The 16,768-nt window shown below is 42.9% G+C and overlaps 2 protein-coding genes across 3 annotated transcripts in view; both read right to left on the bottom strand.

The window, feature by feature from the left end:
* The window catches only part of LOC139552692 (actin-binding protein WASF3-like), a 35,960-nt gene extending 28,359 nt beyond the window's left edge, over nt 1-7,601 (bottom strand). Inside the window, exons 1-2 of one of the 2 annotated variants that reach the window (XM_071364681.1) lie at nt 7,116-7,601; nt 6,635-6,758 (exon numbers count right to left, since the gene is read on the bottom strand). The gene's annotated coding sequence lies outside the window, so the exon portion shown is untranslated. The remainder of the gene's footprint in view (nt 1-6,634; nt 6,759-7,115) is intronic. The other variant, XM_071364680.1, reaches the window with a different exon arrangement.
* Nucleotides 7,602-10,941: 3,340 nt separating this feature from the next.
* LOC139552691 (5-hydroxytryptamine receptor 2A-like) lies at nt 10,942-15,890 on the bottom strand. The gene is made up of 3 exons (XM_071364679.1): nt 15,413-15,890; nt 14,566-14,766; nt 10,942-13,101 (listed from the first exon to the last, which is right to left on the bottom strand). Exons 1-3 carry the CDS (start codon nt 15,699-15,701, stop codon nt 12,206-12,208), a joined length of 1,386 nt encoding a protein of 461 aa, XP_071220780.1. The 5' UTR covers nt 15,702-15,890; the 3' UTR covers nt 10,942-12,205.
* Between the last annotated feature and the right edge of the window lie 878 nt (nt 15,891-16,768).

Raw genomic sequence — 16,768 nt, 5'->3', positions numbered from 1 at the left:
AGGCCACTGTGTTCTTGGGGACCTTCAATGCTGCAGAAAAAATGCTTTGGTACTCTTCCCCAGATCTCTGCTTCGACACAACCCTGTCTCGGCGCTCTACGTACAATTCCTTTGACCTGATGGCTTGGTTTGTGCTCTGACATGCACTGTCAACTGTGGGACCTTATATAGACAGGTGTGTGCCTTTCCAAATCATGACCAATCAATTGAATTTACCACAGGTGGACTCCAATCAAGTTGGATCAAGGATGCACCTGAGCTCAATTTCGAGTCTCATAGCAAAGGGTCTGAATACTTATGTAAGTCAGGTATTTCATAATTTTTTTGTTGAATGAACTGTATATCGGTTTCGTCCCATAATTCAATCGATAACCTAAATTCAATAAATAGGATGAATAAAGGGAATCTCATGCTTATCTGAACACGTGGCCATTCTCATGTCATTATTATCACAATGTTTAAATCAACATTTAAAGCATAGTTATTGGACAATTGTTCTTTTGGATGGCAATTTATGAGAATTCGGTGTGGAAAAAGTACACTTTCAATTTCCCCGCTGTAACACAGTATATCGGGAGATATATTAGTATCGTTAACCTCTCTGGGGTAAGGGGCAGTATTTTGACATCCGGATGAAAAGTGTGCCCAAAGTAAACTGCCTGTTACTCAGGCCCAGAAGCTAGGATATGCATATAATTGGTAGATTTGGATAGAAACACTTTACAGTTTCTAAAACTGTTAACATAATGTCTGCTAGAATAACAGAACTGATATGGCAGGCGAAACCCCGAGGACAAACCATCCAGGGGCAAAAAAATTGAGATCATAGGATTTTCCAATAGATTTCTATGGGATTCCCTTATTATTAGGTACCTGGTTGCAGTTCCTATGGCTTCCACTAGATGTCAACAGTCTTTAGAAATTGTTCGATGTTTTTCTTTTGAGAAATTAAGAAGTAGTCCTCCAGGTGGACTCTACTGTTTTGGTGCGCGTGAACAGGACTCGCTCCACGTTGTTTTTATCCAGTATTAGAAACAGTTTATTCCGTCTTAAATTGTATCGATTATTTACGTTTTAGGGTACCTGAGGTTGGATTAGGAACATTGTTGGAAATGTTTGGACCAAGTTTACAGGTAACTTATTAGATACTTTGTAGGCATGTTGGGTGAGTTGAAACCGGTGTATTTCTGAATCAAATGCTCCAAATAAATTGACATTTTTGGGACATAAAGAAGGACATTATCAAAGAAAAGGACCATTTGTGATGTTTCTGGGACATTTTGGAGTGCCAAAGGAAGAAGATCTTCAAAGGTAAGGCATTAATTATATCGCTATTTCTGACTTTTGTGGCGCACCTGCCTGGTTGAAATATCTTTTTCATGGTTTTGTATGCGGGGCGCTGTCCTCAGATAATCGCATGGTTTGCTTTCGCCGTAAAGCCTTTTTGAAATCTGACACAGCAGCTGGATTAACAAGGAGTTAAGCTTTATTTTGATGTATAACATATATCTTTTCAAGAATGTTAAATATTTGAATTGAGTATTTTTGAATTTCGCGCTCTGCAATTTCACAGGATGTTGGCCAGGTGGGACGTTACCGTCCCACGTACCCTAGAGAGGTTTTAAGTTACCGATATATCGGTATCGTTAAGTTTTGTCCCCCCAAAAAACATATCGGTCGGGCTCTAAATAAGACTAACATACAGTAATCTTACAAAGCTTGATTGTGAGATAGTACTACTGTAATTTAAATATATACAGTATATACTCTATATAGAAATAAGGCTATTCTGTTCAATATCAATGGAAGACAAAGACCATTATTACTTTTCCTACATCAGCATATCATCTTGAAATGTCAGGATTTGGAAAACTAAATGCATAGAAACAGTAAATGACTTGGTAACAGGAAATACATGTATTTCCATGACAGAATTAAAAAGTAATTTTGGACTGACCAATGTAAATAAATTCAAATACATGCAACTTAAAAGTTACAGATCACAGAATTTTGGCAACCTTGAGGGAATTTTATTTGAGTCAAAAGATGATGATCCTATGATTGGGAAGATATACAAAACCTTCTTGAGAGTCTATCAAAGTGACAATCTCTTAGAAAAAAACGAACTATTGGAATAATGACTGAAAAAGAACTGATGTTGGCACAAGATGGAGGGAAAGTTGGAGCATAACTAACGAAATTACATTTAACGAAAATGTACTCGTAATCCAGTATAAATTTATGTATAGCCTTTATTATACAAGAGACAAAATTCCCAAATTCTACAGGTCATGTGTAAAATGCATAATGACTCAATAATCCATGCTTTCTGGGAACTCTATAAAGTTCGGAAATTGTGGGCGGAGCTAGAAAGTTGTCTGTCAGAAGTATTACAATGTAAACGTACATTTAATCCGTCTGTCTGCATATTTCAAGACATGTCATATGGGGGTGTGGTGAGATACCCAATGGGCTGGACGATTCTCTTCTCATCACTCATCTTGAAAAAATGTATACTAAAAACATGGAAATCAATTAATCCCCCATCATTAACACAATGGAAAAATCGATTGATTTATTATTGAAATATTGAAATTGCGTGAGCTACGGAGAGAAACAAAATGGTGCAGTTTCAGGCCATGTGGCAGAGAGTGATGAGGGAGCTGGAGATGGAGGTGTGTGCTAGTGGGTCTTGGCAGGTGTGATGTTGTTGATGTTTGTATGGATGTTGTCGTTTGTATGTGTATGTTTGTATTGTTTATAAAAGAAAAGAAAGAAAGAAATGTCAGGTTTTAAGTAAATGTATCAAATTTAAAAGAAATGGGACAAGATGTTCCGAGGCTACAGAGTCCTTTTTGCAGCTGTCAGAATTCCAATGAATTGGCACAGCGAAATACCTAAACATGTGTAAACATTTACATTTACATTTAAGTCATTTAGCAGACGCTCTTATCCAGAGCGACTTACAAATTGGTGCATTCACCTTATGACATCCAGTGGAACAGCCACTTTACAATAGTGCATCTAAATCTTTTAAGGGGGGGGGAGGGGGGGGGGGGGTGAGAAGGATTACTTTATCCTATCCTAGGTATTCCTTAAAGAGGTGGGGTTTCAGGTGTCTCCGGAAGGTGGTGATTGACTCCGCTGTCCTGGCGTCGTGAGGGAGTTTGTTCCACCATTGGGGGGCCAGAGCAGCGAACAGTTTTGACTGGGCTGAGCGGGAACTGTACTTCCTCAGTGGTAGGGAGGCGAGCAGGCCAGAGGTGGATGAACGCAGTGCCCTTGTTTGGGTGTAGGGCCTGATCAGAGCCTGGAGGTACTGAGGTGCCGTTCCCCTCACAGCTCCGTAGGCAAGCACCATGGTCTTGTAGCGGATGCGAGCTTCAACTGGAAGCCAGTGGAGAGAGCGGAGGAGCGGGGTGACGTGAGAGAACTTGGGAAGGTTGAACACCAGACGGGCTGCGGCGTTCTGGATGAGTTGTAGGGGTTTAATGGCACAGGCAGGGAGCCCAGCCAACAGCGAGTTGCAGTAATCCAGACGGGAGATGACAAGTGCCTGGATTAGGACCTGCGCCGCTCCGGCGCAGGTCCTTAAACAACCTCAAGGGGAACCTCTAGATGGGAAGCTGGGGCAGTGCACGTGACTGTACATCCTCACACTGAGAAAGGCCCATGATACTCTGGAGGATGGGAGCTGGCCTTGTAATATGTCTGCTCTGCAGCTCCTAGGTTGCAACCCATCTCTGCTCTACGCCACACTGTGCGAACCTTGAGTTCAAAACCATGAGCAGCTGAATAGTTGAAAGTGCAGTTTATTTTTGAGAATGCATTCTTGAGTGGTGAAAGCTTTCAGCTTCAGAAGGATTCAGACAGGATCAAAAAACATTTCATACTTCACTATTATGGAGAAAACTAATATCAGATACTCACAGCTGCAACTTGTGAGAGGATTAACTTGATTTGAAGCCTACTTTGTAATTAGGCCTTCCACTTAGAGCAAGCTAACAGGAATCCTGCCACTCACTGTTTTGACCTCAACAATGAGCATGCTAAGTGGCAGCTGAGTAAACAAATCCAAAGCTTACAGTCTCTGCAGCGATAGTTATCTTTCTGTATCCTTAAGAAGAAAGATACATCTACTGTCTTGGTGAACGATCCCGGTAATCATTTATACATGACTCCTAGTGCTGAGATCACTGAGACCTCACCTCTTAAATATTATGCTTATTTATGTCCTGACACACTACAGCTTATTGTTAAAATATGAATGAGTAAACTTTGTTCTCCTTTGATAGTTCTTCATGAATGATTACTTTCACACCAAACACTGCCGTCCTCTCGAGAATCTATTGGCTCCTGTTGCTGGCATCTTCTAACCACTACAGTCTCTACCACATATTTTGCCATCCTCTCCATTGCTTACACTGTCTCTTTGTTGTTGGAGTTTCTCGCTATTCAAACTAAGAGAGGCTCTTAGCATCTAGCTAAATGCTACCATTGATTTTAAAAAGTCAAGTTGGGTGACTTCTCTCTCTCATCTCTAATTCTTATCTCCTCTACTGGAGTCTGTGTATAGCATGCCTCCACAGCCCGGACTTAACAGTTGCGGGAACAAAACTGATTAATGAGTGGAAACCATAGCAACGCTTCCACCGTGCTGTTAGCATGACACTGACTCCAGGCTCCCTTTGACATAATCTACAGTATGTTCAGAACAAGATAGGAGAAATCAATGATCTACTGCATTCCTCCCATCACAGACCTAGCAGTTCAATCAGAGCCACCATATAGTGAGTGAATCTATTAAAACAAGGTAAGAGCAATGAGCAGTATGCAAAGATCAGCACAGTTATTAGTAAAATATACAATCACAGCACCCCACATTAAATGTTCCTCCTGCTCCTATAAAAGGACACCTGAAAAAACTGTATGAAGACTAATGAAGTCATGGCACCTGCTGAAAACTGCCGAAGTCATGACTCCATCACCTTCCACTGTCACGCCCTGATCTGTTTCACCTGTCTTTGTGATTGTCTCCACCCCCCTCCAGGTGTCACCCATCACCCCCATTATCCACTGTGTATTCATACCTGTGTTGTCTGTTGCCAGTTAGTTTTGTTTCGTCAAGCCTACCAGCAGTTTTCCTTCTGTTCCGGTCTCTCGATTGTACCTGTTTTCTAGTTTTCCCAGGTTTTAACCTTTTCTGCCTACCCTGACCCTGCCTGCCGTCCTGTACCTTTGCCCCACCTATCTGGATTACTGACCCCTGCCTGCCCTGACGCTGAGCCTGCCTGCCGTCCTGTACCTTTGCCTCACCTATCTGGATTACTGACCTCTGCCTACCCTGACGCTGAGCCTGCCTGCCGTCCTGTACCTTTGCCTCACCTATCTGGATTACTGACCTCTGCCTACCCTGACGCTGAGCCTGCCTGCCGTCCTGTACCTTTGCCTCACCTATCTGGATTACTGACCTCTGCCTATCCTTGACCTGTCTTTTGTCTGCCCCTGTTGGATTAATAATCTGTTGTTACTTCGACATTGTCTGCATCTGGGTCTTACCTGAAATGTGATATCCTCTGTTGCTTTACAAGTAACAGTTTGCAAACTTTCTCCTTAGCAATTAAGACTACATTTTATGGTCTACCCTTTGTAACCCCTAAATCAATCAGATTGTCAAGGTACCATTCGGCTGACAAATCAACCATGCAAAGTCATACTCTACCAAGGCGAACCTGAATGTGTTCCATATCAGCTTTGAGGACATACTTTCTTTCCTACAAGCTGTTCCGGCACTTGGTGGCAGAAAGGTGCCTCTTATTAAGAAATGGTTGAAATATGCAGAAATATCAGTCTGACATTCAAGACTGCTGAACAATTTAACAAATGGCCACCCGGATATTTACATTGACCCCCCCCCCCCCTCCCATTTATTTTTACACTGCTGCTACTCACTGTTTATTATCTATGCATAGTCACTTTACCCTTACCTACATGTACAAATTACCTTGACTAACCTGTACCCCAGCACATTCACTCGGTACCGGTACCCCCTGTATATAGCCTCGTTATTGTTATTTTATTGTGTTACTTTTTAATATTTTTTACTTTAGTTTATTTGGTAAATATTTTCTTAAATCTTTCTTGATTTGCATTGTTGGTTAAGGGCTTGTAAGTAAGCTTCTCGCGGTGAGGTCTACACCTGTTGTATTCCGTGCATGTGACAAAGTTTGATTTGATTTGAAGACTAGTGATACTGCTGTTAATGCTGTTGTCTTGGTAAAAGGCAAGCATGCACCTGGACTTCTCATCTCGTAGGATATACGGTATGCTTTACAAACATGTACATTAGGTAACACTTAGTTAACACCTGTGTAATAACACTGTAATTACTGTAGTATTGAAATGTTACACAGTAGCCTAGTTTAGTAGGCCTAATGTATTCGTAACTGCTTAGTAATAGATCGATGTGCAGACATGTGGCTTTAAATCTGTTGCATCATGCAGGCACAGATTGCTTTTCCAAAAATATCCATGGCTTAATTAGTAGTCATCTTTGATTGGACATGACTGATTAGAAGAAAAATAATGACGTTAGTGAGTTCATGCAGTTGGACTGATGATTACGTCATCATACCTCTGACCGTTGCTGCTTCTGCACGTGCATGTGATTTGTAAAGACAAGGGAACAGGTGCTCGCCACTACAACCATTGGGATACAGCAGCGGATAACCAGTCAGTGTTCAAGTACAGCTGGAAATCTAATAAACGTGAACGTGAAGAGGAAAACCAATATATTGATTGGTTAGAATTGACCAGGATGAATAGGATAGGGTGGGTTGATTGCATTTGGAGTGATGAGAGCGTCAACCTATGACACTACGGAGGCACCATATCTGTCACACGAAAATATGTTTTATGTTCCCCATGATATAATGTCTTCTATTATAAGATGATAATAAATAGAACCGCAGTCACCTCCACCCCCTCTATTCTGGATTAGTATTTTTTCACACAATTTTTTTAAATAGAATTTGAAATACTTATTGTGCAATATATAATAATGTAGTCTATTCTAGTGATCTAAAAATTGTAAAATGGTACATAAATCTACTTACCACTGATTGTTTTTCTTAACCTTGTTTTACCTCCACTGTTTGGCTGTATTATTTGGCAGCTATTAAGACATCACGCATGGAATAGATCGAAGGCATTGCTGCGCGCTACCATCATTATCGATGCATTGTCGACGTGAAGGGAATGGAGGACGATGCTGAAATCTGGATTCCCTATGGCTGCATGTGTGTTTCCTTGGCAGCGTCGGCTTTCCTCGACGAACACTCTGCGGCAACGAAACCACTGCGCATGCGTGTATGGGCTAACACGGACCACCACCCAGTGTTTCAAAGATGCCCAGAACCCGCAGAACAAAAAAACAAACAATTTAGGACACAAAAATTACATCCCCAAAAAATAGACGCATGAATAGAATGACCTAGCTGTGACAATGTGGCTTCATCCAATATGCATAGGCCAGTCTATGTAATAATCGCATGTTTCCATGCATCAGGGCGAGGGGCAGTACTGTGCATAGAGCGCTATGCTGTGGAATCTGTGGGAAAGGGGAGCGGAATACAAGGAGCTCTCATTGTTGGGGGTGAGAACTCTGTGCGTGTCTCCGTGTGCGAGCGCGTGTGTGTAGGAGGCACACGATTCAAGCCTTTTAAAGTGGAAAGAAGTCTCCCCATTCCTAGCTTGGTGCAGAATGATCTAGAAGCTTGGATGCACATTCAAAGTATTTCTCTAGCACTCACTCTACATCTCATACACTAATGACAATTCAAAGGGTGAAAAGTCACAAATAAACTCAGCAAAAAAAGAAATGACCTCTCACTGTCAACTGCGTTTATTTTCAGCAAACTTAACATGTGTAAATATTTGTATGAACATAACAAGATTCAACAACTGAGACAAACTGAACCAGTTCCACAGACATGTGACAAACAGAAATGGAATAATGTGTCCCTGAACAAAGGGGGGGTCAAAATCAAAAGTAACAGTCAGTATCTGGTGTGGCCACCAGCTGCATTAAGTACTGCAGTGCATCTCCTCCTCATGGACTGCACCAGATTTGCCAGTTTTTGCTGTGAGGTGTTACCCCACTCTTCCACCAAGGCACCTGCAAGTTCCCAGACATTTCTGGGGGGAATGGCCCTAGCCCTCACCCGCCGATCCAACAGGTCCCAGACGTGCTCAATGGGATTGAGATCCGGGCTCTTCGCTGGCCATGGCAGAACACTGACATTCCTGTCTTGCAGGAAATCACGCACAGAACGAGCAGTATGGCTAGTGGCATTGTCATGCTGGAGGGTCATGACAGGATGAGCCTGCAGGAAGGGTACCACATGAGGGAGGAGGATGTCTTCCCAGTAACGCACAGCGTTGAGATTGCCTGCAATGACAACAAGCTCAGTCTGATGATGCTGTGACACACCGCCCCAGACCATGATGGACCCTCCACCTCCAAATCGATCCCACTCCAGAGTACAGGCCTCAGTGTAACACTCATTCCTTCGACGATAAACGCGAATCCGACCATCACCCCTGGTGAGACAAAACCGCAACTCGTCAGTGAAGAGCACATTTTGCCAGCCCTGTCTAGTCCAGCGACGGTGGGTTTGTGCCCATAGGCGACATTGTTTCCGGTGATGTCTGGTGAGAACCTGCCTTACAACAGGCCTACAAGTCCTCAGTCCAGCCTCTCTCAGCCTATTGTGGACAGTCTGAGCACTGATGGAGGGATTGTGCGTTCCTGGTGTACCTCGGGAAGTTGTTGTTGCCATCCTGTACCTGTCCTGCAGGTGTGATGTTCAGATGTATCGATCCTGTGCAGGTGTTGTTACACAAGGTCTGCCACTGCGAGGACGATCAGCTGTCCATCCTGTCTTCCTGTAGCGCTGTCTTAGGCATCTCACAGTACGGACATTGCCATTTATTGCCCTGGCCATATCTGCAGTCCTCATGCCTCCTTGCAGCATGCCTAAGGCACGTCCACGCAGATGAGCAGGGACCCTGGGCATCTTTCTTTTGGTGTTTTTCAGAGTCAGTAGAAAGGCCTCTTTAGTGTCCTAAGTTTTCATAACTGTGACCTTAATTGCCTACCATCTGTAAGCTGTTAGTGTCTTAATGCCCGTTCCACAGGTGCATGTTCCTTAATTGTTTATGGTTCATTGAACAAGCATGGGAAACATTGTTTAAAACCTTTACAATGAAGATCTGTGAAGTTATTTGGATTTTTACAAATTATCTTTGAAAGACAGGGTGCTGAAAAAGGGACGTTTCTTTTTTTTGCTGAGTTTAGTACAAATATACACTGATTGTACAAAACATTAAGAACACCTGCTCTTTCCATGACCTAGACCGACCAGGTGAATCCAGGTGAAAGCTATGATCCTGCTCTTTCCATGACCTAGACCGACCAGGTGAAAGCTATGATCCTTATTGATGTCACTTGTTAAATCCACTTTAATCAGTGTAGATGAAGGGGAGGAGACAGGTTAAAGAAAGATGTTTAAGTCTTGAGACAATGGATTGTGTATGTGTGCCATTCAAAGGGTGAATGGGCAAGACAAAATATTTAAGTGCGTTTGAACAGGGTATGGTAGTAGGTGGTAGTAAGTGCCAGGCGCACAGGTTTGTGTCAAGAACTACAACACTGCTGGGTTTTTCACGATAAACAGTTTCCTGCGTGTATCAAGAATGGTCCAACACCCAAAGGACATCCAGCCAACTTGACACAACTGTGGGAGGCATTGGAGTCAACATGGGCCGGCATCCCTGTTCAACGCATTTAACAATTTGTATAATCCATGCCCCGAGACGAATTGAGGTTGTTCTGGGCAGAAGGGGTGTGGCGGGAGACTCGATGCTGTAATCGCTGCCAAAGGAGCTTCAAAAAAGTACTGAGTAAAGGGTCTGAATACTTATGTAAATGTGATATTTAAGTAGCTTTTTTGTTGTAAAAATTTCAAAAAAATACTGTTTTTGCTTTGTCATTGAGGTATTGTGTGTAGATTGATTAGGGGTGGGGGGAACAATTTCATAAATTTTAGAATACGGTTGTAACGTAACAAAATGTGGAAAACCTGAATGGGTCTGAATAGTTTCTGAATGCACTGTAGGTAAAAAAGGGATGTCAGCTCACTGTTTTACTCCTCTCAGACTTGATATTTTAATAAAGCTTTGGTGATTAAGATTTATTTCCAAACAGTCTCACGAGCCAAACACTTTATCAACGGTCTTAACTAGTCTACTTGATTACATTGGGCAGGACAAAAATAAAACAGACATTGAGAGGAGGGGAGGCTATGCTTGGTTTTCAATCAAATAAAACAAATGGGGAAAAACATGATTGTTTTATGTTTCTAAATAGGAAGTATACAGGCACCAACTCACATCTTGTTCAATGCACATAATGGGCAGGGTGCGTCACGACTGGAAAGGCTTGCGTTTCCGCTGTCAAAATTCATGCCATAACCAACTGCTTTACTGCTAAAATCAGCTTTTGGTTGGTCTTAAATATCCCTACCAGCGCTGTCTGAAATTAGCACTTAAAGATCATGTTTTTAAGGACACGGCTCAAATATTTCCACCCCTCCCATCTGAGCCCAAGCGTGGTGATGTTAGACAGGTAAATTGCCAAACCTGGCGTTAGGGCTGGAAAATGCCAGTGCACAAGTTTTCACATGACGAAATTGCAAACTAACATGCGTTTGACACTAGCGCCGCCTTAACGCCAGCCGAAAATAGAAACCCTATACGTTAGAACTGAAGAAGAAAAACACACAAAAAAAGCACCAAAATTACATTTTGCATTTACTTATCAATTTCGAGATTTTTTGGTATTTTGGTCCAATGAATTAAAAAGTAAAACAAGTTGATGAAAATGCATATTTATTACTTTTGTTAGTTTATCATACCACTACCATCATCAAAATGTAATGAATTGTAACCCCTTAAATGGACATACATCCATGATTTCAAAGCTCACTACATTGAATCACATATAATTTAAAAGCCCATTTCAATGTTACAAACTGGCCGATATGTAGTAACTTACCTTGAAGATATGATGATTGAGTCTAAATAGGTGTATGACGTTGGGTTGTCTAAATTCATAGGGGTTGTCTTTAACTGCCACTTCCTGAAAGTCAGACTCCTCTCACACGCCAACACATTGTTCTCAGCCTCAGAAGCATCTGCATTCACTAAATGTTCAGTGGTTATCCTTAGACCAGGGTTTCCAAAACTCACTTTGCATAATAGGCAAATATGTGCATATTTAATGAGATATTTAACCTCATTTGTATATTTTAATACAATATTTCAGAGGGGGAAAAAATATATAAAAAATAAACTAGTAAAAGTTGACTGTGATATATGATTTAAGAAGAAGAAGAAATACTCAGAGTGTGGTTCCTGGCCTCACTCTGTCAGAAATATTAACCAGTCTTGAGGTAATGGGGAGTGAAACATCTCCTTGTCCATGAAGACATCTGTTTCCCATTCAAGTGCAATACTATTATCTTTGACTTGAATCTATCATACAGACAGAACAAAAACTTCTAGTAAGAAATTAAATTTTTATGTATTGTACAGTATATTCCCATTAGGTGGCACTGTGGCTCCAGGATTACAGAGAGATACAGCAAGTGGTTTTCCTGTAAATTACTCTCAAAGCCCTGTTGTGAGAGATGCAAACGCCTTTTGATTTACTAGTAGTGCAGTTAATGGACATTTCATTACAATAACCACACTGACTACACACATATTACTCACTAGCTGTAATTAATGTCTGACACATACATTATCAATTGTGCAGACTTAACACTATTTCATATATCATTGAGTCATGTTTACAGGTCCAGCAACAGGGAGACATTGAGTACATCTCCTGTGTTTGAACAGGAAGTGGAGCTGGAGAATCCAGTACATCTCCTGTGTTTGAACAGGAAGTGGAGATTGAGAATCCAGTACATCTCCTGTGTTTGAACAGGAAGTGGAGATTGAGAATCCAGTACATCTCCTGTGTTTGAACAGGAAGATGAGCTGGAGAATCCAGGCAGTGACATGAAGCAACAGCTGTGTCACCACAATGTTTTGTATGTAGAGAGCCTGAAGGGGAAAGACAGTAGGCCAGCCAGCCAGTTCAGACACAGCTGACTTCCTCAGCGGTGGTGGGACAGACACTGGCCAACTTTTCAAGCATCCCAGACCCTGTACCCTCTCTCTCCAACCCCATTCTTCCTGTCATTTCCACTTTATGCCCATTGTGGCTGTTACAGCTACAGTCGTTGGCATCTTTACTGCATAGAATAGGCGTGACTGTATTAACAGAAATACTCTTGGTGCTCTTGGCTGGCGGGCTGTGGTAGATACACTGCAGGTAGCGGTGGAAGGCCTGTCTGTAGGTCCTGTTGAATAGAGTGTAGACCAGTGGGTTGACACCAGAGGAGACATATCCCACCCAAACAAAGACCTTTAGGAGCACTGCCAACACGGGCTTATTGCACAGGCTTATTATCGAGTCCTCACACAAGACGCTCAGCACGTTGGTGATGAAGAATGGACACCACATAATCAGGAAGAGGAAAAACACCACACCCAGGACCATGGAGGCTCTCCTCTCATTTTTGATTGATTGAGCCATGCCAGCTCCCCCTGGCTCCTGTCTCCCTGCTGGAGAGATGGGTTGAAGGGAGGCTTGAGAGACGGAAACGTCGGAGGAACCAACAGCTGGCAAGGCCTCAGGGGCAGGGTCCTGTTTGAGGAGACGGAGACTGTCCCCTGCAGGGGACCTTGGGGTGATCCTGAGTAGGGCCGGACGGTTGATTGAAGCCTGGCCTCCATGCAGGAAGTCAGAAGCTTGGTGCTGCAAAACACGTACAGTCAAACAGTAGCTGACCACCATGATGACCAGAGGGACAAAGAAGGCTACGAAGGAGCCAACCAGGACGAAGCTGTGCTCGTTCAGTACACAGGTCCCGTTGGCAAACACCTTCCCCTCGTCATACAGGCCAATCACAGGGATGGGTGTGGAGATCACTGTCAGAGAGAGAGAGAGAGAGAGACAGATGGACATGGAGATCACTGTCAGAGAGAGAGAGAGAGAGAGAGAGAGATGAACATGGAGATCACTGTCAGAGAGAGAGATAGAGATGGACATGGAGATCACTGTCAAAGAGAGAGAGAGATGGACATGGAGATCACTGTCAAAGAGAGAGAGAGAGAGAGATGGACATGGAGATCACTGTCAGAGAGAGAGATGGACATGGAGATCACTGTCAGAGAGAGAGAGAGAGAGAGATGGACATGGAGATCACTGTCAAAGAGAGAGAGAGAGATGGACATGGAGATCACTGTCAGAGAGAGAGAGAGAGAGATGGACATGGAGATCACTGTCAGAGAGAGAGAGAGAGAGAGATGGACATGGAGATCACTTTCAGAGAGAGAGAGAGAGATGGACATGGAGATCACTGTCAAAGAGAGAGAGAGAGAGATGGACATGGAGATCACTGTCAGAGAGAGAGATAGAGAGAGAGAGAGATGGACATGGAGATCACTGTCAAAGAGAGAGAGACAGAAGGACATGGAGATCACTGTCAGAGAGAGAGAGACAAATGGACATGGAGATCACTGTCAGAGTGAGAGAGAGAGATGGACATGGAGATCACTGTCAAAGAGAGAGAGACAGATGGACATGGAGATCACTGTCAAAGAGAGAGAGACAGATGGACATGGAGATCACTGTCAAAGAGAGAAAGACAGATGGACATGGAGATCACTGTCAAAGAGAGAGAGACAGATGGACATGGAGATCACTGTCAAAGAGAGAGAGACAGATGAACATGGAGATCACTGTCAGAGAGAGAGAGACAGATGGACATGGAGATCACTGTCAAAGAGAGAGAGACAGATGGACATGGAGATCACTGTCAAAGAGAGAGACACAGATGGACATGGAGATCACAGGACAATTAATATCACTTATTATTGTCATATTTAAACCAATGCACAAACATGGCTACATCTATCTCAAAAACATTATACTATTAGATTAGAAGAGGGAATCATAATGATTAAACAACCAGCAGGTGGTTTCAAGGAAGCACATGAGGGCAGAGAATGTGGATTGAGGTTTTTAGATGAAGTCAACAAGTTAACAGGTTGACTGGCTGTCCGATTTCTGTGAAACCAAAAAAGCCTTGAGCCATGAGACCATAATGGCTTGTCCTGTCGTCCCTGTTTAGAGCATCTCTCAGCGTGAAGATGTCAGAGAGCCCCAGGAGAGGTCAGAGAAAAAGGGTCCGTTTGGCTTTCTGACAGACTGTAGAAAAAAAGCACTGTGTTTTTTTCTTCAAAAAGGCAAACAGAAAGAATGTCACATAGTAACTCACTATCTCTCCAGACACACAGACAACACAGTAGGAGGAAATGATTTAGCTAGATCTCTTGTTCAATCGTTTCCCCCCCTCCTGATTTACAACAACTACGTCAGCATGAACTCACCTATGGAGATGGTCCAGACGAGGGCGATCTTAGCCTTGGCCTTGGAGAGGGTGTTGGAGCGGCTATGTTGGATGGGGTTACAGATGCCCACATAGCGGTCCAGTGAGATGGCACACAGGTGCATGATGGATGCTGTGGAGAACAGCACGTCTAGGTAGATCCAGACGGGACAGAGGGGTCTGGGGAAGGGCCACACGTAGCCTGAGGGATGGACAGACACAGTTCACTAACAATTACTGATATTTCATTTTCAAATCTGCACACCTGCTTTGTGACCATGCAAACAAATCCAAGGTCATTTTTCAGTCTCATATATCATCAAATAGACTGCTATGATGTAACTAGAAAAATCATGTAATGATGTAACCGATCAAAGTCTTTAATCCTTAATGACATGAAAATAATGAACGTTTATGAGGGCAGAGTTTATCTGGACAAACCCATTTGATCTAAAATAAACAAACTCTTCAATGCCACTCAAAGTAATGGGGCTTACTAAGATAAGGGAATTCTGTGGGAACGGGGTAATCTCACATCAGAATGTCTTTCTGTCTACTCAGATGATCTTCATTTGGTCGTGGTAAACATGAACTGTTCCTTTATCCTCGTCTAAGGGTCTTGACCAATTGTACCAATTAACATAGACATAAAAGCCTGATTTGTTTGCTCCGATAGACATGCCATAACATGTTAACCAGGATCTTTTACCTCACCGTCTTCCTCATCCACTTGAACATCACCTCACAGTAAAGCCTCGTATCCCTAGCTGCTTTCAATAGATCCTTATTCAGAGGGTAAACAAACACTGCTTTGCTAAAAGAGCTCAACCTACCATCTACCTACCTACCATAGAGAATGTTGATCAGTGAGACCGGCATGACGAGAAACCCCACGAGCATGTCTGCCACAGCCAGGGAGCGCAGGAAGAAGCTGGTGGCATTCTGCAGCTTCCTCTCCAGAGACACAGCTAGGATGAGCAGGATGTTGCCCACCACAGTGAAGAAGATGACCATTAAGATGAGCAGAGCAGGCCAGTTCTTCTCCTTGTCAGGTGTCTCCGGTCTGGAGTCAGACTGATTCCACTCCACGGGGAAGCTCAGATTAAAGAAAACCGTAGTGCTCTCTGGCATAGTCATCCTGTCACTGAGAGAGGCTATAGGCTAGACCCTCCAAGCAGGGCTGCTGCTGTGCTCAGCCATCCATCACCTGTGTTCCAAAGCAGCACTATGGTGCTCAACAAACATTGAACTTCCTGCGATGCCAATGATAGACAGAAGGTTTAGTTTTTCATACCCGTGGAGCACTCGGATGTTATTTGTGATGATATTTATTTATTTTATCTGCAAAATAAACCGAAACAGTTCTGAGTTAGTCACATTTCTGTAAACACATTTCCACTGTAGACAGAGAACTTAGCTTGTGTATTAACAGACCATTACAGCCACATCAACCTCTGCTTCAATGTATGTCACATCTGTCTGTGATTCTCAGCAACCAATTGTTTGGTTATTCAACTGTAAATTGAACAGTAATGCATTTCAGCGATACACTCTCCTTATCATAACCACAAAACTAAGGACCTATTGCGGGATTGTTTTTGTTGTCATAGGAGACTTTGCATAACAAATATTTGTACTGTATGTGCAAATGTTATTTTTCCATTGTTTACTCCCCCCCTAAACAGTTAGGCTATTTTATTTTTTCAAATGACGTACTACTAGACTTGACATTATATTCGCATGTGCACATCATACAGAGTATACATTTAGAGCAGATGGCAGTAGGCGTGATTCCCTAATTGCTCTGGTTAAAGTCCGCTATTCCTGCCAGATGGTCTGGATGCTCTGGGCTCTCTGCTGGTGCCAAAGAGGATGTGCAGTGTGTGATCACGGGACATGGATCCGGTTCTGATCCACGGAGTCAAGGAACAGCTGGACCGCTGCCAGAAAGCATGCAGCATCAATAAGATCCGCAGTGACTGTAAGTCTTGAACTGCACTGTTGGTTAACGGCTTGTAAGTAAGCGTTTCACTGTAAAGTCTACACTTGTATTCGGCGCATGTGACAAAAAGTTGATTTGATTAAATTAGCAAAGAAATTATACAGACTTGATACAGCGCTTGGCTATTGAAGAAGACCCCAGATGGCATTGCATGCTATACTTCTGTAAGAACGGCCAACTGCTGATGTGTATCACATTGGTC

Source organism: Salvelinus alpinus, chromosome 24 (assembly GCF_045679555.1).
Source record: "Salvelinus alpinus chromosome 24, SLU_Salpinus.1, whole genome shotgun sequence".
Lineage (NCBI taxonomy): Eukaryota > Metazoa > Chordata > Actinopteri > Salmoniformes > Salmonidae > Salvelinus > Salvelinus alpinus.
Note: the sequence above shows the minus strand (reverse complement) of the source record. Positions and strands in the feature narration are given on the sequence as shown.

What these genes read in the sequence shown, in the direction of transcription:
- LOC139552691 (XM_071364679.1), bottom strand. Translation starts at nt 15,701, where the DNA reads ATGACTATGCCAGAGAGCACTACGGTTTTCTTTAATCTGAGCTTCCCC. An exon ending in ACTGATCAACATTCTCTATG is followed by an intron (nt 14,767 to 15,412) that starts GTAGGTAGGTAG and finishes TCCATCCCTCAG; the next exon opens with GCTACGTGTGGCCCTTCCCC. An exon ending in CGTCTGGACCATCTCCATAG is followed by an intron (nt 13,102 to 14,565) that starts GTGAGTTCATGC and finishes TCTCTCTGACAG; the next exon opens with TGATCTCCACACCCATCCCT.